This window comes from Anomaloglossus baeobatrachus, chromosome 9, assembly GCF_048569485.1.
Source record: "Anomaloglossus baeobatrachus isolate aAnoBae1 chromosome 9, aAnoBae1.hap1, whole genome shotgun sequence".
NCBI classification, from domain to species: Eukaryota; Metazoa; Chordata; class Amphibia; order Anura; family Aromobatidae; genus Anomaloglossus; species Anomaloglossus baeobatrachus.
Window position 1 is genome coordinate 15,265,870 of NC_134361.1, and position 26,693 is coordinate 15,292,562.

The window sequence follows — 26,693 nt, forward strand, 5'->3', positions numbered from 1 at the left end:
TCTCATCTCAAACAATTTATTCAAATAAAAGCCAACAGCAGTGGTGGTATACCCTCGCACCCCTCCACCACCTAAAAAATGTAATTGGCTCAGTAATTTGTCATGTGGTCTTGAGCATCAATTCCAGCTCACGACGCCTCCTGCTGGTCACCAGTGGAGTTATTGTCTGCGGAGGCCGGCGTCCCACTCTTCATGAAGGGCGGCCCTCCGGTCATTGAGGTTCTGGGGTACAGAGTTACAGCCTCTACACGGCGACTCAGCTGATTCATAGATTTTCTAGGGGATTCAGGTCTGGAGAAAGTGCAGCCACTCCATTTGAGGTCCCCTGGTCTCCAGCAGCCGTTTCCTAATGATGTGACCTCGATGAACTGGAGCATTGTCCTCCATGAAGAAGACATTAGGCCAGTGTTGTTCATGCAGAGGCACAATGTCTGGATTAATGGTGTAATTCCAGTAGTCGGGACTGTCACTGTACCAGTCACACAGTGTAAAGCCGTTCTGTACTGACCAGACACACCGGCCCACATCTGTATCACCACCACCTCGAAAGGCTCCTCTGGTAACAGCAGCGGCTGATGCACAGCGCTCTCATTGACGTCTCCAACATCATTTGCAGCCATCATTTATGTTCAGTGTGAATCGACTTTCATTAGTGACCAGTACTGAGGCCCACTGGTCCCTCGTCCAGCGTAGATGACACCTGTGCCTGATAGTGTGTTCAGTTACATAGATGACGTCTGTGCCTGGTGGTGTGGTCAGGTACGTAGAGGACACCTGTGCCTGGTGCTGTGGTCAGGTACGTAGAGGACACCTGTGCCTGGTGGTGTGGTCAGGTACCTTGCAGGTTGTCTAGCACGCAGATCACGCTGATATAAACGGTTTTGAATGTCTGACATGACACTTGAGGGCCTCTCACCTCCCTTAAATGTGCCTGCAGTTGTGTGGTATTTATCATCCAGCTCTGACGGGCATTGTTCACAATGTGGGATTTGGACAGACGACTTCCACTTCTAAGCCTGTGATTCTTCTAGTCTCTCTGTGTCTCTGTACAACCTGCTGGTGACACTCTAAGCTCAGTGGACATTTCCATCTGAGAACATCCTGTTTAAAGCCTCTCAATGGTGCGTTACTGCTGGTCAATTGTTAGGTGTTGTCTTGGCTTATGATGTCAATATATGAACAGTATGAGGAGGAGGTCTGTAAATACTAATTCTAACTGAACTCCAAAATGTATTGGGTGATTCATGAATCAAACACCTGTTGTGAATTTTGCCATTAAGCTCCATATTATAAAACAGCAAATAGTGCAAAAAGTCCTGAAACATGAGCAGCTGGACATGTGGAATCATAGGATTAGAGAAGGTCACATTAAGGTCACTGAACAGGTTAGAGGGCATTTTAGGATCATACTGAAATTTCACTCAAAAGCCAAATAGCCCAAACTTTTTGTGAGTAGTGTGTATATGGAGACTGCCTGTACATCTAGGGAAATATTCACATACTATGTACTATGTAATAATATCAAATTATGTCACCAAGGGTTGATTGTCATTGTGAGAGGTGAGGTTATGAGGGAAGCTTGTGATGTCATAGTGAGATTATGAGTAAGTGATGTCACAGTTGAGGATTGGTGAGGACTTAGTGAAAAATGGGCTTATGTTGGAATTTAGTGACATCACAGTAAAGGCTGGGGTCATTAGGCGAGCTAGTGACATAACAGTAAGGGGTGGGGTCATTAGGCGAGCTAGTGACATAACAGTAAGGAGTGGGGTCATTAGGCGCGCTAGTGACATAACAGTAAGGGGTGGGGTCATTAGGCGAGCTAGTGACATAACAGTAAGGGGTGGGGTCATTAGGCGAGCTAGTGACATAACAGTAAGGGGTGGGGTCATTAGGCGAGCTAGTGACATAACAGTAAGGGGTGGGGTCATTAGGCGAGCTAGTGACATAACGGGTGGGGTCATTAGGCGAGCTAGTGACATAACAGTAAGGGGTGGGGTCATTAGGCGAGCTAGTGACATAACAGTAAGGGGTGGGGTCATTAGGCGAGCTAGTGACATAACAGTAAGGGGTGGGGTCATTAGGCGAGCTAGTGACATAACAAGGGGTGGGGTCATTAGGCGAGCTAGTGACATAACAAGGGGTGGGGTCATTAGGCGAGCTAGTGACATAACAGTAAGGGGTGGGGTCATTAGGCGAGCTAGTGACATAACAGTAAGGGGTGGGGTCATTAGGCGAGCTAGTGACATAACAGTAAGGGGTGGGGTCATTAGGCGAGCTAGTGACATAACAGTAAGGGGTGGGGTCATTAGGCGAGCTAGTGACATAACAGTAAGGGGTGGGGTCATTAGGCGAGCTAGTGACATAACAGTAAGGGGTGGGGTCATTAGGCGAGCTAGTGACATAACAGTAAGGGGTGGGGTCATTAGGCGAGCTAGTGACATAACAGTAAGGGTGTGGGGTCATTAGGCGAGCTAGTGACATAACAGTAAGGGGTGGGGTCATTAGGCGAGCTAGTGACATAACAGTAAGGGGTGGGGTCATTAGGCGAGCTAGTGACATAACAGTAAGGGGTGGGGTCATTAGGCGAGCTAGCGACATAACAGTAAGGGATGGGGTCATTAGGCGAGCTAGCGACATAACAGTAAGGGGTGGGGTCATTAGGCGAGTTAGCGACATAACAGTAAGGGGTGGGGTCATTAGGCGAGCTAGTGACATAACAGTAAGGGTTTGGGGTCATTAGACGAGCTAGTGACATAACAGTAAGGAGTGGGGTCATTAGGCGAGCTAGTGACATAACAGTAAGGGGTGGGGTCATTAGGCGAGCTAGTGACATAACAGTAAGGAGTGGGGTCATTAGGCGAGCTAGTGACATAACAGTAAGGGGTGGGGCCATTAGGTGAGCTAGTGACAACAGTAAGGGGTGGGGCCATTAGGCGAGCTAGTGACATAACAGTAAGGGGTGGGGTCATTAGGCGAGCTAGCGACATAACAGTAAGGGGTGGGGTCATTAGGCGAGCTAGCGACATAACAGTAAGGGGTGGGTTCATTAGGCGAGCTAGCGACATAACAGTAAGGGGTGGGGTCATTAGGCAAGCTAGCGACATAACAGTAAGGGGTGGGGTCATTAGGCAAGCTAGTGACATAACAGTAAGGGGTGGGGTCATTAGGCGAGCTAGCGACATAACAGTAAGGGCTGGGGTCATTAGGCGAGCTAGTGGCTTAACAGTAAGGGGTGGGGTCATTAGGCGAGCTAGCGACATAACAGTAAGGGTGTGGGGTCATTAGGCAAGCTAGTGACATAACAAGGGGTGGGGTCATTAGGCGAGCTAGTGACATAACAGTAAGGGGTGGGGCCATTAGGTGAGCTAGTGACAACAGTAAGGGGTGGGGCCATTAGGCGAGCTAGTGACATAACAGTAAGGGGTGGGGTCATTAGGCAAGCTAGTGACATAACAATAAGGGGTGGGGTCATTAGGCGAGCTAGCGACATAACAGTAAGGGTGTGGGGTCATTAGACGAGCTAGTGACATAACAGTAAGGGGTGGGGTCATTAGGCGAGCTAGCGACATAACAGTAAGGGGTGGGGTCATTAGGCGAGCTAGTGACATAACAGTAAGGGGTGGGGTCATTAGGCGAGCTAGTGACATAACAGTAAGGGGTGGGGTCATTGGGCAAGCTAGTGACATAACAGTAAGGGGTGGGGTCATTAGGCAAGCTAGTTACATAACAATAAGGGTGTGGGGTCATTAGGCGAGCTAGTGACATCGCAGTGGGTGGTATTATGATGCCAGCTAATGATGTCACAATGAGAGTAGGTTCATACAACACAGGTGCTGACTGCACACAGGGTGTTTCCTGTACACTCCCGGAGACTGATGCAGAATTTTTCTTCTTTCTCTCACTACAACTCCTATCATTCTGTTCTGCATACATGTGACACCTAGTTGTAGCGCAGCGCTCTCTGCTCCAGCTTCTGAAGCTCATTATCCTTCCCCCACCACTTTGCTTCTTGCTGTTTATAGCAGCGTCTCATTGTCTTTTTTTATAAAAGCTGCAGGATGCTTTAGAAAAAAACTAAACATTAAAATAATTGCCATCTGAAAGTCAGCGACTACAATCCTCCGAGATTCATAACTGCCAAAGCCTCCTACATATTAGGAGAAAGAAAAAGAGAACACGTTACTGTGAAACTTTAAAGAAGTGCATTGAATCCAATAGTAATGAGCGAGCACTACCATGCTCGGTACTCGTAACTAGTGATGAGCGGGCACTACCATGCTCGGGTGCTCAGTACTGGTAACTAGTGATGAGCGGGCACTACCATGCTCGGGTGCTCAGTACTGGTAACTAGTGATGAGCGGGCACTACCATGCTCGGGTGCTCGATACTCGTAACTAGTGATGAGCGGACACTACCATGCTCGGGTGCTCAGTACTCGTAACTAGTGATGAGCGGACACTACCATGCTTGGGTGCTCAGTACTGGTAACTAGTGATGAGCGGGCACTACCATGCTCGGGTGCTCAGTACTGGTAACTAGTGATGAGCGGACACTACCATGCTCGGGTGCTCAGTACTCGTAACTAGTGATGAGCGGGCACTACCATGCTTGGGTGCTCAGTACTGGTAACTAGTGATGAGCGGGCACTACCATGCTCGGGTGCTCAGTACTGGTAACTAGTGATGAGCGGGCACTACCATGCTCGGGTGCTCGGTACTCGTAACTAGTGATGAGCAGACACTACCATGCTCGGGTGCTCGATACTCGTAACTAGTGATGAGTGGGCACTACCATGCTCGGGTGCTCAGTACTGGTAACTAGTGATGAGCGGGCACTACCATGCTCGGGTGCTCGGTACTCGTAACTAGTGATGAGCGGACACTACCATGCTCGGGTGCTCGATACTCGTAACTAGTGATGAGTGGGCACTACCATGCTCGGGTGCTCAGTACTGGTAACTAGTGATGAGCGGGCACTACCATGCTCGGGTGCTCGGTACTCGTAACTAGTGATGAGCGGGCACTACCATGCTCGGGTGCTCTGTACTTGTAACTAGTGATGAGCGGGCACTACCATGCTCGGGTGCTCAGTACTGGTAACTAGTGATGAGCGGGCACTACCATGCTCAGGTGCTCAGTACTCGTAACTAGTGATGAGTGAGCAGTATCATGCTCGAGTGCGCAGTACTTGTAACTAGTGATGAGCGGACACTACCATACTCGGGTGCTCGATACTCGTAACTAGTGATGAGCGAGCACTACCATGCTCGGGTGCTCAGTACTGGTAACTAGTGATGAGCGGGCACTACCATGCTCGGGTGCTCAGTACTGGTAACTAGTGATGAGCGGGCACTACCATGCTCGGGTGCTCAGTACTGGTAACTAGTGATGAGCGGGCACTACCATGCTCTGGTGCTCAGTACTCGTAACTAGTAATGAGCGAGCACTACCATGCTCAGGTGCTCAGTACTGGTAACTAGTGATGAGCGAGCACTACCATGCTCAGGTGCTCAGTACTGGTAACTAGTGATGAGCGGGCACTACCATGCTCAGGTGCTCAGTACTCGTAACTAGTAATGAGCGAGCACTACCATGCTCGAGTACTCGTAACAAGCAGTTGGATGCTCGGATGAGCTTTATTCAAGTACCTGAGTATAATGGAAGTCAGTGGGGAACTCAAGCATTTTTTGGAAGGCCTTCCCGAGCATGCTAGTGCTCGCTCATCACTACAATGCAATGTAAATAAAGTTTATCTAATGCCTCTAATGGTGTGTGCCACGCCAATACTTTGCAACAAACCCTCAGCTAAGACACACATTTTCAGCCTTTTGATTTAAACAAAATATTTCCATTTGCTGACAGACATTTTAAAATATGCAGATAAAATGATGCACAAACTAAGTAAGAAAGTTAAAGAAGGTATCTGTGTGGAGCCAGTCAGCAGGCAGGATGAAGCAATCCGTTCCATCGCACTCTTTCTGCTCTGGACATTGGTATAATAAGAAGCCCCCGATGTCGTCTACAACGATGTCATGGTTTCTCTGCTCGTTTGCTATGTGCCGCAGTCTCTGATGGCATGCTTCTGACAACGGAGGTGTGCATGGGAAGCACAGTGACACCAGGAGGCTGCCAGACGCAAATGTGGGTAAACAGTGGAGATTTCAGGGGCTACGATGTAAGAATGGCTATAGTGGATGATGTGAAAGAGCTCAAATACACACTGTGCGGGGCGATACAGGGATAGCTGGAGATTTCCTTCAAATATAAGTGTTTCCGTATATCCTGTGAAAGTAAAACCACGTCTTGTTCTTATCCTGCAGCCGACGATGTGCATGAGGTGGGGCGCAACGATGACCTGAGCATCAAAGAAGACAGCGGGGACATGGTGCTTACACACAACGTGGTAAGTGGTGCAGAAGCCTGCGCTTAAAGGGAGACTCTAGCCACTCATATCACCTCCCTGCTGAGACCCTCACTGATTCCTAGAATGCTGGAAACAGACCACCTCCCCCATTGCATGACCACTGCAGGGAGGCGTTTCAATGGGTTGCAGGTTTTCGCCTACCTGTGCAGTGTATGGGTGAGATATGTGTGGCTAGAATACCCCTTTAATGCTTTATAGTTGTCACGCTGAGCTGGTGCTTTTACACAGCAGGCAAAAAGAAGCAGAGTTGCACTGTAAGGCTAGGTTCACACACTGCGGTTTTTTTTTACGCTGCGTTTTTGTGCGTTTTTTGCGGCAAAAAAACGCACAAAAACGCACCTGCGGAAAAAAACGCACGCGTTTAGCCGCGATTTGGTGCGGTTTTTTGCTGCGTTTTGCTGCGTTTTTGCTCACTGCGTCTTTATGCGTTTTTTATCAGTGAACAATGCCATTAAAGATTGTTGAAAAAAAAAAATAAAAAAGGTCTGATGTAATTTCCTTTTTCAATATGTTCTTCATTCTCCACTAGTGTATGCAATAGAGCAGACAGCTGCAGAACTACAAGGCTCAGCATGCTCCACACAGGACTGTATGCTGGAGGGAGAGGCAGAGGGAGCAGAACTACAAGGCTCAGCATCCTCCATCCAATAGTCTATGCAGGAGAGCAGACAGCAGCTGCAGAACTACAAGGCTCAGCATCCTCCATCCAGGAGTGTATGCAGGAGTTTTTTGCCCCCCCAAAAAATGTCGTGGGCTTCGCCATATTTTTGTATGCTAGCCGGGTACAGCAGGCAGGTATGGGCTGCCCCCAACCCCAGCTGCCTATTTGTACCCAGCTGGGAACCAAAAATATAGGGAAGCCCTTTTTTTTTAATTATTTCATGAATTTCATGAAATAATTTTTAAAAAAAAAATGACGTGAGCTTTGCCCAATTTTTGAGTCCAACCGGGTACAACTAGGCAGCTGGGGATTGGAATCCACAGTGCAGGGTGCCCATGCTGTCTGGGCACCCCCGCTGTGAATTGCAGTCCCGCAGCCACCCCAGAAAATGGCGCTTCATAGAAGCGCCATCTTCTGGCGCTGTATCCAACTCTTCCAGCTGCCCTGATGCCGGGTGGCTCGCCGGGTAATAATGGGGTTAGGGCTAGCTGTATAGCTGGCCCTAAGCCCGAAATTCATGGTGTCACGCCAATATTAGACATGGCCACCATGAATTTCTAGTAAAGATAAAAAAAAAACACAACACAGAAAAATATTTTTATTAGAAATAAAACACAACACAATTAGTGACTCCATCTTTATTGAAATAAAGAACCCCCCTCCGCAGTAATCCTGGGTCAAGGGTCCCGCACCGTCCAATCCGGATCCAATATCATCTGATCGGTTTGCTGGAAGGCAAAGCGATCAGATGATGTGTCAGGTTCTAGGGGCTGAAGCTCATCACACATCAGCTGATTGTATAAAAGCCATTTATACAATCAGCTGATGTATCGGTGCAAAAAAAAAAAAAAAAATACTCACTTATGTGCTGATTACCGGCAGCTCCTGGAGCGATGGGGCGAGAGTCTGATCCTGTCCGATCGCTGCAGCAGCTGCCGGTAATCAGGGATGAAGTCTCCTGACGCATCCGCTGATACCGGCCGGGCGCCCGCGTCACCGCGATACTTACGATCGCCTGATGCGTCAGGTGACTGCATCAGGTGATCCATCGCCAGGTCCTGCATCCATCGGAGGTGTCCCGGCCGTCTGCACACAGCTGGAGCGGCGATACCGTGAGAGGAGATGGGAGCGGACATGGCACCGGGACCCTGCAGACAGGTGAGTATAACTTTTTTTTTTTTTTTTACTGTTAACTTTTGTTTTCGCAGCCGCTTCCACCTCGCGCCCGAACATGGCGCCGCACGGCAGCATACATGCACAGGACGGGAGGTGGACGCGGCTGTGACGGTACCGGGAGGATTCACGCTTCTGTGTTTACTGACAGAAGGAATCCTCTTCCTGTACACGTCACTTTACTGCCCACCTCCTGCGTTTATAGCTGCGTTTTTGGTCTTAGCTGCATTTTGGTGCGTTTTGGTGCGTTTCTATTTGCGTTTCTCATTGCGTCTTTCAACATCTCATTGAACTCAATGGATGAAAAGTGCAGTGAAAAACGCGGGAATAATTGACATGCTGCGTTTTTGTGGCACCACAAAAACACAGCTGAAAAAAAACGCTGTGTGCAGACAGCAAAAATGAAAACTCATAGACTTTGCTGGGGAAGCAAAGTCATGCAGTTTTCTGAGCAAAAACGCACCCGAAAACTGCGCAAAAACGCCGCGAAAAACGCACTGTGTGAACTTACCCTAAAGCATGGAAAAAATAGCAGCCTCTAATAAGACAAAAGGATGATATCAGCCTCTCCGCTATACAATTGTGATAAGCTGGAGTCAGTGATTAGCGCTAAAAAGCTCGTTGTTTGGGGTCGATCACTGATCTTTACCTTTTCTGATCCCACGATTTGCTTCTGTTTCAGAAAGTGGAACCTCCGGAGGAGGAGATGAGCGACACATTTGGCAAGTTTGACGTGGATCAGATGCAATCGCTGCTAGATTATAAGGTATCGGTGTTTTTTGTTTACTGCTTTTATACAACCAAAAACACAAGATAGAAAACACGTAGAATATATTATCTCCTGCGTCTGTAGACGGCGGCGTCAAATGACACGCGGCAGGGCTCACCCGCTGTTCTATCAGGGGCTGCGGGCCCCTTTGTCACCACGTTATGTGGCTCCTCTCTAGCATATTTACCATACACAAGAACCGTGGTGACGGGGACAATGGTGACAGTGGGTGCACTGGTCCCCCGGGACCCTTTTGTACTAAATTCCGATACTGTATTATTACGGTTACTCTACATATTTGAGAATCCACAAGAAAAGCCATATAAATATTCCTCACAGATTGGGATTCTGTATTTGCTCCATTTATGATTTTCTTTATTGCTTTGCTGCTCATTCTTCTATAGTTTTAGATATGATTAAATGTAAATTCTTGGTCATTTCTTCCTGGTGCACTAAGGGTTAATGGAGCTCCATGCCTCCGCACCTCTGTGATATATTTGATTTTTGTGGGGTGCACTAGGAACCCCCTGCCTACTACTGTCACACCGTATTGTTGATTTTTATATCTCAGTTGTGAAAGTTTCTTTGTTACATTTCTTATTACATTACAAGAAGGTTCAAAGTAAATGTGAATGATACAAGTTGACACTAGTCGTCAGACTGCAGGATATTCTGTAGGTTCCTGTACTTCCCAGTCTTGTAGGAATCTCGCAGAGAATACGGGGTTAATCTTCTGCTGATTGGCTCCATTTTCAGAAATCAAATAACTTGTGTTTCCTGCTTCAGATAGGGCAGAGGGGGAGGCTCCTGCTGCAGACAATTGTCTTACAACTAGGCACAGGGTCATGTGGAGGAAAAAGAGGGAAATATCTAAACTCCTAAGACAGGCACAGAAGACGGTTTCATGTTTTAATTGAAGGGGCTGGAGGGAGTGCTGGGATATTGTCTCTGCATTTTTAGTTGTGTTTTTTTTTTAAATATAAAATATTAAAGTAGATCTAATAATGTAGGCGATGAAATGGCTTGCAGTGGCATTGTTTGAAGTTTTACATCCTCGCCGTCATGGCCTTCACCTATCTAAATATCCAGAGGAGGAGTATACACCAGCTATTGACTGTTTCTCTGAAGGTCACATCATGCACCTGTTAATACAATATCACATAGATGGGACGGTGAATAAGAGTCGCCTGGATGCGTTACTGCGGACCGCCATTAATCCCCATCTAAATCACAACACTCTCTGGATTCCCTGCAGGCAGCCGGAGAGGTGAAAGCATGATTCTCGGAAATACTTTACTGCTTGTGATTTTATAGCTGAGATTATGGGATTAGGATACAGTAACGAGGTTTATATTTACGATTTCCTCTGCGGTTTTTAAGGCTTTAATTAAGGTGTAATTCTGTTTTTACAACATCTCGGTGTAAAGCAGAGAATAATGATGAAATTTTGCTTTACTTAATGTTTACTGATGCACATTTTCTACTCCAAACACATTTGGATCTGCAAGCACAATCCTGATAGGTCATATGTCAGACAGTGACTAACAGCTGAGCTCTTCTCGTCACCTAAACTCACAATGATAGAAGGAAAGCAGCAGTAACGAGAGTACAGCTCTGGAGGTGATTAAAGTGTCAGACAGTGTATAGTGTAAGCATGCATCTCTAAGGGTATGTACATATGACATCTTTTTTAGGCAGATGTCGCCTGGAAAAAGCGTCAAAAAGGATACACCTATGCACTGCCATGCTGCAATGTAAAAACCAATTGTTGTGCGCATATTCCATATTTTGTAACTTTGTTTACCCGCTTCAGCTTCTAAAGCTGTGATGTGTCTAAAAGTATTGACTGGTTCATTTTACTGGAGACACTTAATTTCTGTGGCCGACCATAGTGAGGCTTGTTCTGAGGAGAACCTGTCTTGTTAAACCTGTGTGGTGTATACCTGGCTTCATAGTGCGCATGACCGGAAGTGCGGTGACTTATGATCATGCGCACTGACTCTAAACCCGGCGTCTGAGGCAGTGACAACAGACACAAGTACACGTGTCCCCGCCGATGATGCTGGGCAATGGGCATTGAATAGAATGTTAGTATGCCAGTGGGGGCATGCCAACATGCTAAGAGTGCGGACTAGTTGGGGGAACTAACTCCCTTGCGACTAGTCCCTGAGCTCATTAGCTTATCATAAAGAATCTTTAGAAATATTCTTTCTAAAGATATCTTTATGTTTGCTACTAGATGCCGGGACAGCTAGGCAGAGATTAGCAATATACACCCTGAACTGCTCATGGTTCTGGGAGCATATTGCACCTGACAGGTTCCCTTTAAGAGTTGCTTTCTGATCCTGCTGATATTTCATATAGCGCTCATCTCCGCTGATACACCTTGCGGTCACTTCCCTTCATTATTTACCCTCACTCCCTTACTCTCCCATGTGAGAGTTATAGTAATTCTATGCTGGCCTTGCTGACCTCCCAGGAGAAGTTGTCCTTTTGGAAGCTGTGGAGTCCCGTTTGTTGATATTCCTATTTGTTTGTCCCTCTCCCAGTGTTCTCTTACTGTAGTAGTAAAACCAGTGTCTTGCTGTCCAGCTCACTAGCCAGGGCTAGTCCGGGTTCAGCCAAGGCTCAGGTACGTGATCACGCATGGGGCACAAGGACCCGTCAAGGGATGATAGAGTACAGAGTTCAGTCTCAGGTGAGTGTTTAGGGTTCACCTATACCTCCTCTCCTTATCATCAGGGCCCCCTTTGTACCTTTTTCCCTTCCTTTGCGCCGCGTGCCGGGCATCATTCTGCCCTTTCGTGACATTTAAGGACTTATTTGCAGAACAAATTTTTAAGTCCTATTCAGATAGTTTTGGAATTGGAAACATTAGAGAGTCAGATTCATTCCAATAAAACAAATATTGCAGCATGCGGAAAGTTACAGAAGTTTATAAAGACAAAAAGAAAATCTCCCAAAACATGGAGTTTTTAGTGGATTGGGATAATAGAGAAAAGCATATGAAAAAAGTGCATCCAGAGTGGATACAAACATTTAGTTGCAACCATCCAAAACATAGATGTAAAATTCAAAGCCGTTTTCAAATCGCATGATTCCAGCTCTAAAGGCATGATTACTTTTCCTCCTCTTTCCTGTTAGTTTACCAGCTATAAATCAAAACCTCCGTGGTAAACACGAGTCCTGCAATCAGTGACTATGGATAGTGCCCATTGCTTTATCCTGCAAAACTGTATATATTGGGACGTTATAGGATAAGACTTAATGCCGCCTTAGTCTTCTGCCTGAGAGTTGTGGGTTCGGACAGGGCGCGGTGTTCCCGGGCTTCTGGCTGATGGACGCTTCTTTGTTGAAATTTCTACATAATGAGCATTTGGGGAGAATCTGTTTTCATTCCTTGTTAAACCAAGTGAAATGGATGCCATGGTAACAGAAGCGAGAGATTTGTGCTGCCAGGCTGGTGACGGGCTGGTGAAATCTCTTCTTTAATGCCACCATGTGTGCCCGGCCACTCATCGTGAAATGTCAGCGAGCTCACAGAGTCATTACAGGTTCCGAAATCAATGAAGACAGAAACACAGAATCTTTACATGATCCATCTCATATCTGACTTCAGAAAATTGTCATCTGGTCCTGATCCGTCATAAAATTATCAAAGAAATATTCCAATCCAGAGCTTAACTCCTCTGCTTACAAAAACCCATGTGGAGCAATGCGCTCCTCCAAAAGGAACGGGGAAAGGAAGATAAAACTGGAAAATACTCTCCTATATACGAGGGGCTGCTGATAAGTCTTTGGCTTTACCCAGAAAGAAACTAGCTAGGTTGATGAAACTTTCCATTTCTTCCACACACTCTCCACTGATGAAACACACTTCTTACATCGGTATTCCAAGTTCTGTAAGCCTAGCAAAAAGATTTCGGTTGTGCCTCAAACCAGGCCTCCGTAGCAGCCGTGGCATCAGAAATGGAGTGAAATTTGGTCCCTTTGAGGTGTTTCTTGAGGTTTGGAAACAGATGATAGTTGGAGGGAGCTAGATCTGATGAATAAGGTGGGTGGTCACCAGCTGGAAGCCCACCTCTGCCAGTGTTACCGTGGTCGCTTGTGCAGTGTGAGCGGAGGCGTTGTCTTACCGGAACAAGATTCCTTTGGACAGCTTGCCATGCCTTTGGGCCTTCAGAGCTGCCTTCAATTGGTCCAAACGTTCAATGTAATACCTTGCATTGATGATGGAACCCTTTTGAAGGTAGTCCACTAGCAGCACGCCCTTCTTATCCCAGAACACAGACGCCATCACCTTAGTGGCTGATTTTTCCACCCTGAACTTCTTTGGATGAGGAGAACCACTGTGTCTCCACTCTTTTGACTGCTCCTTGTTTTCAGGGTCAAACCAATAAACCAAGGTCTCATCCATAATGACCGGTCAATCCAGGAAGTTCTTATCAGTCCGGAAACGCTGACAAATGGACTAGGAAGTTGTCACTCGCATGTTTCTCTAATCTGTGGTCAGACATTTGAGGACCCATTTTACAGATCACTTCCTCATGTCCTAATGTTCCTGGATAATGACACAAACACGTTCACGAGAAATCCCCATGTCTGCTATTGCTTTAGCTGAAATTCATTGATTCTTTAGTATGAGGTTGTGCACAGTATCGACGATCTCCGGAACAACAACCACTCTCGGGTGTCCAGAACATTCCTCATAATTAGTGCTGAAGTGGCCCGTTTTAAATTCGGCAACCCAGTTGTTACCTGTGGAATATGAAGGGTATTGATCCCCCAATGTCTGAGACATATCACCATTATTATCCTTTGTGGACTTTCCTTGCAGAAACAAGAATTTTATCCCTCCTCTGCTCTCAGTTGCTGTGAATATCGCATTAGACTCCGCCATGTTATTTTCCCGCGTGCGTAGAACACTGTTGCCATAAACGACAAACACAAAATTTTGGTAACATATATTAGACACATAAGGCTTTCATGTGATAGAAATAGAAAATCATAAAGCCCCTCGTACAAAAATATAACTACTATAATACTGCCCCCTATGTACAAGAATATAACTACTATAATACTGCCCCTATGTACAAGAATATAACTACTATAATACTACTCCTATGTACAAGAATATAACTACTTTAATACTGCCCCTATGTACAAGAATATAACTACTATAATACTGCCCCTATGTACAAGAATATAACTACTATAATACTGCCCCCCTATGTACAAGAATATAACTACTATAATACTGCCCCCCTATGTACAAGAATATAACTACTATAATACTGCCCCCCTATGTAGAAGAATATAACTACTATAATACTGCCCCTATGTACAAGAATATAACTACTATAATACTGCCCCTATGTACAAGAATATAACTACTATAATACTGCCCCTATGTAGAAGAATATAACTACTATAATACTGCTCCTATATACAAGAATATAACTACTATAATACTGCCCCCTATGTACAGGAATATAACTACTATAATACTGCCCCCTATGTACAAGAATATAACTACTATAATACTGCCTCCTATGTACAAGAATATAACTACTATAATACTGCCCCTATGTAGAAGAATATATGGTAACTACTAATAAAATTCAATTACATTCTTTATATATCAAAAATGACAAAAAAAATAAGATATTTAGGCGGGTCAGTACTTTTCACATTATTTGCATCTGATGTACTGCCTGCTAAACTTGTGACTGTCATTGTATCATCATTCCTAGTTCCCATGCTGTAGTAAAATTAGTATCGGGTGCGGTATGTATCCCTGCCTGCCACCGTCTCATTTCTGTAGTCTTGCACTGGACTGCACATATGCGACTCTGCTCACCATTTTGCTATGTGCACATGGAGAGGTTTTTGAGGAGGTCAAAAACAGGTTTTCTATTGAAAACTGTTTAAGTAAAATCTCTTGTTTTGGGTGGAGAGGTTTGTAAAATTTCTATGTTTCCTGAAGCGTTTTTTTCCAGCCTGAAAACTTTGGACACATGAACTGCAAAGTGGTTTTACAATTGAAATAAATAAGAAAAGACTTTCAATTGTTTTAAAATGATTTTTCAGGTGATTTTCTTGTGAAGTTACTCAAAAAACTCTTCAACAAAACTCTGTATGCTCCTCCCGAGAATGGTGTATAATGCTGCTTTATTACACTCCTGGTGATAATGAAATGATGTGTAAATTATTGATCCTTTCTTTATGTTTTCTTAACCATTTAATGTGAACTTTAGTGAAAAAAAAAATCTGAGTTTTCGTCCAATCTCTATTATTCACCATTAATTACTAATGTTCTTTCTTTGTCAAATCTGTCTGTAGAAAGGGCCACTATGATAATTCCCTTAAATATTGAGTAGCTTTCAGCTATCTGGGATGAGGGAGTGTACGCTGTACTAGCCAGGGTAAGGCTGCTTTCACATATCCGGTTTTTGCAGTGCGGCTCAATCCGGTTCAAAAACCTATGCAACGGATGCGACGAAAAAAACGGATCCGTTGCATAAGTTTTTCCATGCAGCCCGTCCGTTTTTTGACAGATGCGGCTTGATACTGAGCATTCGCAGTGCAAACAACCGCATCCGGCAGCCAGATGCAGTTTTTGCCGCAGGACGCCGCATCCAGCGTCCATAGGCTAGAATTTTAAATCGCGCCGCATTGCGCAGATGCATTTTTTGCCGCACAAAAAAAGTGCCAGGCAACGTTCCATCCGGCCGCCGCATGGTCTAAATATGCCGCATCCGGCAAAAAAACGGACGCAACGCAAGGCCATGCGGCACAATATGGTGCTAATGCAAGTCTATGCGGAAAAAACGCAACTGGCGGCAAAAAAAAAAAACTGTTGCATTTTTTCTGCAAAGCGCCGTATTGTGCCGCACTGCAAAAACCGGATGTGTGAAAGCAGCCTTACTGCTGATCTAATGTTTAGTGTGAATGTTGTCTGCATGATGTCTACCCAAAACAATGTGTGTATATAATAAATTAGCTCTGTAGAGCAAGGTCCTACTCTGCGCAGCAGCTCTATCTACAGCTTGCGCGGCGGCGGCAGCAGCTCTATACTCTGCGCAGCAGCTCTATACTCTGCGCAGCAGCTCTATACTCTGCGCAGCAGCAGCTCTGTGCAGCAAGATCTATACTATGTGCAGCAGCTCTATTCCCTGTCCAGAGCAGCTTTATACTCTGTGCAACGGATCTGTGCAGCCTCAACTTTCTGCTCTGTGCAGCAGCTATTTACTAGTTAGGGCTGCTTCTCACTTGCGAGTTTTTCGCAGTAGAGCAATGCGAGAAAATCTCGCATTGGAATCGGACACATGTTAGTGAATGATTCGGCTCTCATCTGCGATTTTTTTCTCAGTCCAAATCGGACTGAGAAAAAAATCGCAGCATGCTGCTTTTTTGCGAGTTTCTACTGCGAGTCTCTCCAATGCAAGTCTATGGGAGCGTGTAAAAAATCGGATGTCACGGGACGGCACTCACACCATCCTAGTGACATCCGATTTTCTAAATACATTTCTCGCATGTTTCCTAAAACACTGGAAACGAGTGATGTCTCCCAATGTCTGTCAATCACTATTCTCTGTCAGTCGGTCTCTCCCTCTCGGTCGGTCCGTCACTATGGCTGGGGCCACACGGGCACTACTGCGATCCACTTGCATGAGACTCGGCTCGTGCTGGCAGTACAGCAGAGCCGAGTGTCATGCCTGTGTCCTTGCAACTGAGGTCCGTTCGTGCGAGCAGACCTCAGCTGCGGGGGGCGGGCCGGCACTCAGGAGGGGAGGGAGGGATTTCTCTCCCTCTCTACTGCGTAGCCGGCTATTGCCATTCTCGCACTGCACTAGCAGTACACCGGTGTACCGCGAGTGCAGTGCGATTTTTCTCTCGCCCCATTCACTTGAATGGGTGCGAGAGAAAGAGACTCAGCTTACAATCGCAGCATGCTGCGATTGTTTTCTCAGTCCGATTAGGGCTGAGAAAATAATCGCCCATGTGCACTGACACACAGGCTAGAATTGGTCCGAGGGGAATGCGATGTTTTATCGCACTCCACTCGCACTGTTTTTCTCGCCGTGTGGCTTAGGCCTATCTCTGTCCCTCTCTCACAGTCTGTCGGTCATTTTCCCCTCCTCTCTCATACTCACCGTTCCCCGGCGCGGCGCTGCACGGCATTCACACTGCTGCAGCGGCTTTTACTATTGTGAAAAAGCCGGCCGCCCATTAAACAATCTCGTATTCCCTGATTTCCCCGCCCACAGGCACCTATGATTGGTTGCAGTGAGACACGCCTCCACGCTGAGTGACAGGTGTCTCACTGCACCCAATCACAGCAGCCGGTGGGCGGGTCTATACTGTGCAGTGACATAAATAAATAAATAATTAAAAAAAAACGGCGTGCGGTCCCCCCCCAATTTTAATACCAGCCAGATAAAGCCATACGGCTGAAGGCTGGTATTCTCAGGATGGGGAGCTCCACGTTATGGGGAGCCCCCCAGCCTAACAATATCAGCCAGCAGCCGCCCAGAATTGCCGCATACATTATATGCGACAGTTCTGGGACTGTACCCGGCTCTTCCCAATTTGCCCTGGTGCGTTGGCAAATCGGGGTAATAAGGAGTTATTGGCTGCCCATAGCTGCCACTAAATCCTAGATTAATCATGTCAGGCGTCTATGAGACACCCTCCATGATTAATCTGTAAGTTACAGTAAATAAACACACACCCGAAAAAATCATTTATTAGAAATAAAAAACACAAACAAATTCCCTCATTACCAGTTTAATAAGCCCCAAAAAGCCCTCCATGTCCGGCGTAATCCACGGACCTCCAGCGTCGCATCATCATGGAGGTGACAGGAGCTGCAGAAGACACCGCCGCTCCTTTCATCTCCACGCAGCAACTGTGGTGAGTAGCGCGATCAGCTGAGCTGTCACTGAGGTTACCCGCGGCCACCGCTGGATCCAGGTAACCTCAGTGACAGCTCAGCCGATCGCGCGGCTGTCTTCATTAGCTGTGTGGAGCTGACCGGAGCGGCGGTGTCTGCTGCAGCTCCGGTCACCTCCATGCAGCAAAGCTGGATGCGACGCTGGAGGTCCGTGGATTACGCCGGACATGGAGGGCTTTGTCGGGGTTAATAAATTGGTGATGAGGGAATTTGTTTGTGTTTTTTATTTCTAATAAATGATTTTTTCAGGTGTGTGTGTGTGTGTTTATTTACTGTAACTTACAGATTAATCATGGAGGGTGTCTCATAGACGCCTGACATGATTAATCTAGGATTTAGTGGCAGCTATGGGCTGCCAATAACTCCTTATTACCCCGATTTGCCAACGCACCAGGGTAAATCGGGAAGAGCCGGGTACAGTCCCAGAACTGTCGCATATAATGTATGCGGCAATTCTGGGCGGCTGCTGGCTGATATTGTTAGGCTGGGGGGCTCCCCATAACATGGAGCTCCCCATCCTGAGAATACCAGCCTTCAGCCGTATGGCTTTATCTGGCTGGTATTAAAATTGGGGGGGACCGCACGCCGTTTTTTTAAATTATTTATTTATTTCACTGCACAGTATAGACCCGCCCACCGGCTGCTGTGATTGGTTGCAGTGAAACACCTGTCACTCAGCGTGGAGGCGTGTCTCACTGCAACCAATCATAGGCGCCTGTGGGCGGGGAAAGCAGGGAATACGAGATTGTTTAATGAGCAGCCGGCTTTTTCAAATTAGAAAAAGCCGCCGGAGCAGTGTGAACGCCGTGCAGCGCCGGGGATCGGTGAGTATGAGAGAGGGGGACACACTTCAGTCACTCGGGGGATTAGCGGTCACCAGTGAATCATTCACAGGTGGTCCTTCACGAGCTAATCAGGGCGCGACACAGACAGAGCCGCAGCATGACAATGAAGTCGGGTGAAGTTCACCCGAGTTCATTCTGACAGTGTGGCTCTGTCTGTGTCTGCTGTCATCTGCCATTCAGCTCTGCTACATGGCTGTCTGTGTCTGCTGTCAGCGGCCATGTAGCAGCGCTGAATGGCAGATGACATAGTAAAAAATACGCATTACACACGCTAGTAAAATCATTAATTTATTCAGAAAAAGCATCGCACTTGCGTTGCACTCGGACCTAACGTGAACTAAAATCAGCCGAGTTTTTTTCAGCCCAGTCGGACCGATTTTACTCGCATAGATGTGTTTCCAGCCTTACTAGAATTTTGTGGACCCACTGATACCTCCAATAATATAACAAGAAATAACAATTTAGTAACAACATGCAATGTCACTGCAGACTATAAAGTGAGAGGTTTGTACAGTAGAGTGTGTACTGTATCCCATTTGGCCACTAGGGGTCAGCACTGAAACATTTTACTGTTTTGCAATAGATCTAATAAAAAAAAAATTCAAGAGATTAGGGTTTTTTTGTTGTTTTTTTTGCATATAGCCAGAAATAATAATGGTCACTTCCCCCATCAATGTGCTTGTGTGAGGCAACTCGGCACGCGCTTATTCTGTTTTGGGGAATCACAGAATCAGCTGGGAAAAATCTAATTTATTTAGACAAATCTGCAGAGGCTCAGAAAGTCCTGTTGAATTCCATGGAAACTGTTGATAAAGAAGATTTTTGTATGTGTTGGATAGGTCATGGACTTCACTCCTTAAAAATGTGGTGAAACATTTGCGTAAATTTAAATTTGTGTTAACATTCTAGTAAATGTAACATGAAAGCTTCTTACTTGCATTCTACTTGTATCCTAAGTTACAACACTCTGCCAGGTAATGGTCCAGATTACTCAGTCTCCTCTGTTAATGCAGAATGAAGAAGTGCGATACATGGAGAGCGAACTGGAAAGATGCAAGCAGCAGTACGCCGAGCTGCAGGCCTTCACCAGAAACCTGATATATGCTGTCAGATCAAACGACCGGGAACAACAACAGGTAAGGACCTAACCCATATTACCTGCAGCTCAGCCGCCAATACTGCTCTGTGCTGCAGAGATTTGTATACTTTCATTATATTACATTACTTATCCTGTACTGATCCTGACTTATATCCTGTATTATACTCCAGAGCTGCACTCACTATTCAGTCACTGTGTACATACATTACATTACGGATCCGGAGTTACCTCCTGTATTATACTCCAGAGCTGCACTCACTATTCTGCTGGTGCCGTCACTGTGTACATATAGTACATTACTGATCCTGAGCTACATCCTGTATAATACTCCAGAGCTGCACTCACTATTCTGCTGGTGCAATCACTGTGTGCATATATTACATTACTGATCCTGTACTGATCCTGAGTTACATCCTTAAGCTATGTGCGCAGGCTGCATTTTTTACCACGTTTTGCAGTGCGTTTTTGGGCTCAAAACTGCATGACTTTCCCCAAGCAAAGCCTATGAGATTTCATTTTTATTGTCCGCACAGTACAGTTTTGTTTGGCTGCGTTTTTGAGTTGAAAAAAAACCAAACGTACATGTTAATTCTTTTCTGCATATTTCCACCCATGAAATGTATTGGAAAAACGCAGCCAAAAACACACAAAAACACGGTGCGTTTTTACCTCTGCGTTTTTGCCGCGGTGCATTTTTTGAGGCCAAAAACGCACAGAAACGCAGCATGAAAAAAAAAAACAAAAAAAACACAGCATGCGCACATAGCCTTATACTCCAGAGCTGCACTCACTATTCTGCTGGTACAGTCACTGTGTACATACATTGCTGATCTTGAGTTACCTCCCTTATATTCCAGAGCTGCACTCACTATTCTGCTGGTGCAGTCACTGTGTACATACATTACATTACTGATCCTGAGTTACCTCCCGTATTATATTCCAGAGCTGCACTCACTATTCTGCTGGTGCAGTCACTGTGTACATACATTTCATTACTGATCCTGAGTTACCTCCCGTATTATATTCCAGAGCTGCACTCAGTTTTTCAGGAATCACCTGAGTTGAGTAGAATACTATAACCACAGTAAAGACTGATACAGGCAGAGCTGTAGGAATATTTTGATAGTATTTTTTTTATGCCATTCAGGTTATGTAGATCTTTGTAACAATCCAATGGAACTATTCATGATAAATTTAACAGTTGAGATCTTGTTGTGTTTTTTTTTTTTTTTTATTAATGTAGATTCTTGTCACGGAGCCGCCTCTAGAACTGGAAGAAATGGACTACAGCCACACGTCTCCTGATCTGGACGATACCTCATACAGCGTTTCCTCCATGTCTGAGAAGAACAACCCAGACAGCGTGTGAACGCTCCGACTCCAGAAACAAAAAAACTGATGGATTTTACAAAAATTAAAAAAAAATACAAAAAAAAAATCCCTAACTTATTTTCATCAAGTGGAAATAGAATCTATTTTGCATTGTGGAAATATAATCACAAAGGAAATAAACATATCACATGGAGGAAATGCGTCTGTAAATTTACAAGCAGATCTGGGATCAGTGGTCACAATGAAAGGTCTTTGAACGTAATTGTCCATTTTTAGACCGTTTTTCCTAGTAATCCACGATTTTGCATTAAGTATGAGTTATAGAGTCGGCCTCGTCTGTCTATTCTTTTCTTGTATAGGATTTTTGAACAGGTGGGTGATAATCACCACAAAGGGTTACCTAACATTGCAAGCCCTTGTAAATCTGTCAAGTTACCCACTGACACATCTCCTGCTTTAAGATCCCGGCATAAGAAGCCAGCATTCCCCCAAAAAGTCAAACATCTTTTTATCAAAGTTCTTGAGATTCTGGTTTCTACTTTGTTGCAGTTTGTGGCTGTTTTCTCCATGACAACTATTTTCCCACGCGAGCAATTATGTGTTAGACATCATCCTTTTTATAGCGTTCTCCCTACGCTCTACAGGTAGGAATTGTCAGGTGCACATGGTTTTGTACAAATTAAGGGCCAAATCCATCATTTATTGGTGTTTTTTTTTAAGCTACTTTTCTTTTTTGACTTGTTGTTTTTGTGCCAAATACATCAAAGACGTTGTTTTTGTTTTGCAAAATATCACAAAAAAATGACACTTTAGCTGATGTACATAAAATCACTTCCCAGGAGGAGGGGTATTGGAGTAAATTTGCACAAAATTTAGCAACCTTTCCAAAACTCGAATTTCATGAATAAGTCTAAAACATCTGGAAAAGCCACACTAACGTAAAAAGCAGAAAAATAAACCACAAAAGAGAACTTGGAAAAAGATGCAAATTGATGAATTTTCTGCAAATTAAAAAGTCTCTAATTTAGAGGCATTAACACCAAAAATCTGAAGGAAATGCAATGATGAATTGGGTCCTAAAGCGGGCTTTACACACAGCGACATTGCTAGCGATGTCGCTGGTGAAAGCACCCATCCCCGTCGGTTGTTCGTCACAGGCAAATCGCTGCCCGTGGCGCACAACATCGCTTACACCCGTCACATGCACTTACCTGCCTAGTGACGTCGCTGTGGCCGGCAAACCGCCTCCTTTCTAAGGGGGAGGTGCGTTCAGCGTCACTAAACGGCCACCCAATAGAAGTGGAGGGGCGGAGATGAGCGGCCGGAACATTCCGACCACCTCCTTCCTTCCTCATTGCGGGAGGCCGCAGGTAAGGAGAGGTTCCTCGTTCCTGCGGTGTAACACATAGCGTTGTGTGCTGCCTCAAGAACGACGACCAACCTGCGTCCTGCAACAGCAACGATAATCGGGATAGGAACGACGTGTCAACGATCATCGATTTGGTAAGTAATTTTGATCGTTAACGGTCGTTAATGCGTTTCACACGCAACGACGTCGCTAACGAGGCCGATTGTGTGTCACGAATTCCGTTACCCCAACGACATCTCGTTAGCAATGTCGTTGCGTGTATAGCCCGCTTTAGTTACAACCACAATGAGAGTGCGTAACAGATGAAAGTGCTGATATACAAAGACCATAGGTGCAGATCAAAGAAACAGTTACGGTAAACGCCATGCTGCCGTTGAAGAAAAACCAAGACCAAATAGATGGGAATCATGATCTTTATTAGTCTACATGTTTCAGCTATTATTCTCCTTCTTCAGGACTAAAAATCAATGTGTAGACGAATGAAGATCACGATTCCCATCTATTTATTTGGTCTTGGATTTTTTTTCAATGGCAGCGTGGCGTTTAACCCTTTCCTTGAGATGCACCTATCATCTTCCAGCAGGTAGCTGCAGCAGGTGTTATACAACGGTTGTGACTTTCACAACTACTACAGGTGAGCCTTCTTCATCCCTTCATATTCACTTTATTCGGTTAAGACCCTATCTGCGCTTTTTGTCTCCCTCAATTTGTTTTTAGGTATACAAAGACCGTCATTGTTCACGTCCTGGAGTCAGAGGCACCTGATTCATTAAGAGACGCACATCCTTTAATGAATTGGGTATGTCTGATAACTACCATGCGCCTCACCACAAGTCTTATTTGAGTCAGATTTGTGGCATAAGGTACTCTGGAGCTTGTCATGAATGTCACGATTGGGCATCGTCCTGTCGTGCCCCCATTCTGTCCCAGTTCCACCCATTTTGGCAAAGCTGGCCAAAACTTGTTTGAAAACACCAAAATTAGCATTGCACATAAATGTTGCTACTTTTCAAAGCGTTTTAATTGCTTTGAGGAGTTGTGGCCCAGTGACCACAAATGTTATGATACGTTCACACATTGTGGAGAAAAATTTCCATTTTACATGAAACCTATTCAACGGAGACTGTGCTGCACACAATGTTGTTCCATCTGATAAATGAGTGCTTTGCTCGTTCTTCGGCAGTCTGTTTAGACTGCATGATTTTTGTATTCTATTCACTATTATCATGCAGGTGTAATGTAAATAGACCTTTAGTCATTGCTATCTAGCCCCAAGCCACACGTGACATTTTGAGGGGGCTGAAGAGCTTGAGAAAGGAGTGTGACTCCCCCAAAACCTTACATATGGCAGAGAAGAGACGCGAGGCTCAAGATTCGTGTATGGACGATCTATGGATTCCTCTGTTCTATTATTTTTGTACAAAACATTTAGAGAGAGAATCCTTCAATATGAAAGTAAATCTTCATCATTTTGTGAGTAACACCCAAGATCTGAAACATTCCCACAGCCCGGAGAGTCCATCATCCACCCAGCTGTACTCCTTTTTATTTGACTTGATGAAACCCCTGCCCTGAAATCATCTCACTAGAGATCTCTGCTTGATGTCAGTGGCTGTAGAGATCTCTATATACATCTAGTCCTGTTCACACAGCGGAGAGTTACAATGTATCTGGACACACAATACTCGCAGAGCTAAACATCTAAGGCTATGTCCGCACTTTGCGTTTTCACCTGCGTTTCAGCTGCTTTTTAAGTTCGTTTTGAGCTGCTGTGTTTTCATGCCAAAATGCATGCTTTTTGATTTTGCAGCAAGGTCTATGGAAAATGGGGATTTGTAGTCCGCACTTTGCGTTTCCAACTGAAGCGTTTAATTTGCATAATTTGTGGCAAAAATCATGCGTTCAAAGAAGCAGCATGTCAATTGTTTTTGCCATTTGGGCTGCGTTTTGCTAACATTGAAGTCAATGAGAAGTAGGAAAAAGCAAAAAACATAAAAATTCCAGCGTTTTACCTGCAGAAACAGTGCGTTTTGGAATTCCAAAACGCATGCTTTTCTGACGTTAAAATAATGGAATAATATGTCCCTTTACACACACACATAGTCCGACAATTTATTTAATGAAAAATATAAATGTATTGCTATTTTACCGCTAAATAGTATAAAACCGCTATAAGTATATGAAATATAACTATTTTCTTTATTTTTTCAATAATTATGTGTTCCTTTTTTTCCCTTTTTTCATTGTGTTTGACTGTTTAAACTTTATTTAGCAATGTCTTTGTTAAAAACGCATCTCCCAAAACGCAATGGAAAAGCATGTAAAAAGCGCTAAAAACGCCGCTAAAACGCGGAAAATACGCATGCATTTTTAGCGCTATTTTGTTACCAAAAGCAACTTTGGCCAAATCAATTACTGCCAGAGGGTGCGTTTTGAAACGCAAGTTGAACGACGCAAAGTGCGCACATAGCTTAAGGCTATGTGCCCACAGGGACATTGTCCTGCGGATATATCCACAAGACATTCCGCAGGTGCTCCCAGAAATCCGCAACAGAACTTTGTCTGTTTCAATGCTGCGGATATACAGCGGAATGTCGTGCGGATATGGTACAGGCATTCTGCATTGAGGATACAGTACCATGGCTTCGGCACTGCATCCTCAATGCAGAACAAGTGCTGCAGTGATCGGGGTGCTCGTACTTACCTCCATCATGCAGCACCTCGCTTTTCGGCAGCCGGGTCACTGTCAGGCAGCGTCTGGTTCACTGTGCTGGAGGTGGGCGGGCCTGAACTAGCTCCGGCTGTCACAGGCGTGCAGGCCACGCCCACCTCTTCCTTCCTGTACCTGGCTGGATCCACCGCGCTGCTGCCGCTACACCGGACGGAGAAAGTGACTCGGGTCTCTATCAAGGCAGGTAAGTATATGGGACCCTGCGGAGAAATCCGCAACAATAATTGACATGCTGCAGATTTTTCTGCACGAAAATCCGCACGATTTCCGCTGCGGAAAAATCCGCAGCGTGGGCACAGCATTTCCCAAATGCCATAGAAATGGCTGGGGAGTAGCTGTGCTGCAGATTTCTGGAAAATCCGCGGCTTTTCCACGAGAAATCTGCGTCAAAATCTGCGCATTTTCCGCAGCGTGGGCACATAGCCTAAGAAGAAATCTCTCTGCTTTGCTTTGATGCATTTGTGTAGGTAAAATGTATCAATCTGAAGTTCAGAAGAGAGGAAAGATTTTTTTTTCCCCTTTGGCTATATTTAGCTTTTACGGGGTACTTTTGGTGCTGCTACTTTGTAACAGACCTTCATTTGTGCAAAACTAGATCTAAACAAGTTTAAGGTCATTGACAGAGAAGAAACACCTAGAAAATGGTAAGAAATTGAAGTACATAGTACATCAGAACATAGCAGAACTTCTCCCTATACAATGATTAACTTACAGAAGACTACACAACCCATAAGTGCTGTAGCATCGATTACCAGCACTCGAGGGAAGGAAAGTATTTTGTAACCTCCAAATCCATGGACCGTTTGCGCTACCTGAGGGAGTCCCTTCCACCCCAAGCACATGTATTGTTTCTTTGGGGTTTTTTTTTTTAAGATATTGATGTAGTTATAGTTGCCCTTTTAAACTTTTTTTTTTTTGCAAATTTGACTTATTTTTTTAAATAAAATGTATATTTTGTTATTTTTTATGTCTTATTTCTTTTAGATTTTTATGTAAATTATTACACTAGCCCTGTGTCTATCCTTAAGCCTAGTCCTAATCTTAAATCTAACCGTAGTTCTATTTCTATCCAATTAAGGCGTGTAAAAAGCGTAAAAACATAGTACTGAATGAATACTTATTAAATCAGGTGTAGCACACTACTGTCTTCATTCATTGGCTTCTAAAATTCTGTCATCTTGTTCATTACTTATGCAGAGCGCAGCAGACAAGTTTGCCATCGGTAGCTGCACTCTGCTAGGGAAGTTACAAAGATGACAAAGTCCACTTCATTATACTGAAAACTTTATCATTTGGTTTGCTACCTATGCAGAGCACAGCCACTGATGACTA

At 44.9% G+C, this 26,693-nt stretch overlaps 1 protein-coding gene across 1 annotated transcript in view; it reads left to right on the forward strand.

Moving 5' to 3' along the window:
* Positions 1–23,005, forward strand: part of HDX (highly divergent homeobox) — a 60,272-nt gene extending 37,267 nt beyond the window's left edge. Inside the window, exons 8-11 of the mRNA XM_075323080.1 lie at positions 6,323–6,405; positions 8,943–9,026; positions 19,844–19,966; positions 21,173–23,005. Coding sequence (XP_075179195.1) covers positions 6,323–6,405; positions 8,943–9,026; positions 19,844–19,966; positions 21,173–21,298 — 416 coding nt within the window. The 3' untranslated portion in view covers positions 21,299–23,005. The remainder of the gene's footprint in view (positions 1–6,322; positions 6,406–8,942; positions 9,027–19,843; positions 19,967–21,172) is intronic.
* The last annotated feature ends 3,688 nt before the right edge of the window (positions 23,006–26,693 follow it).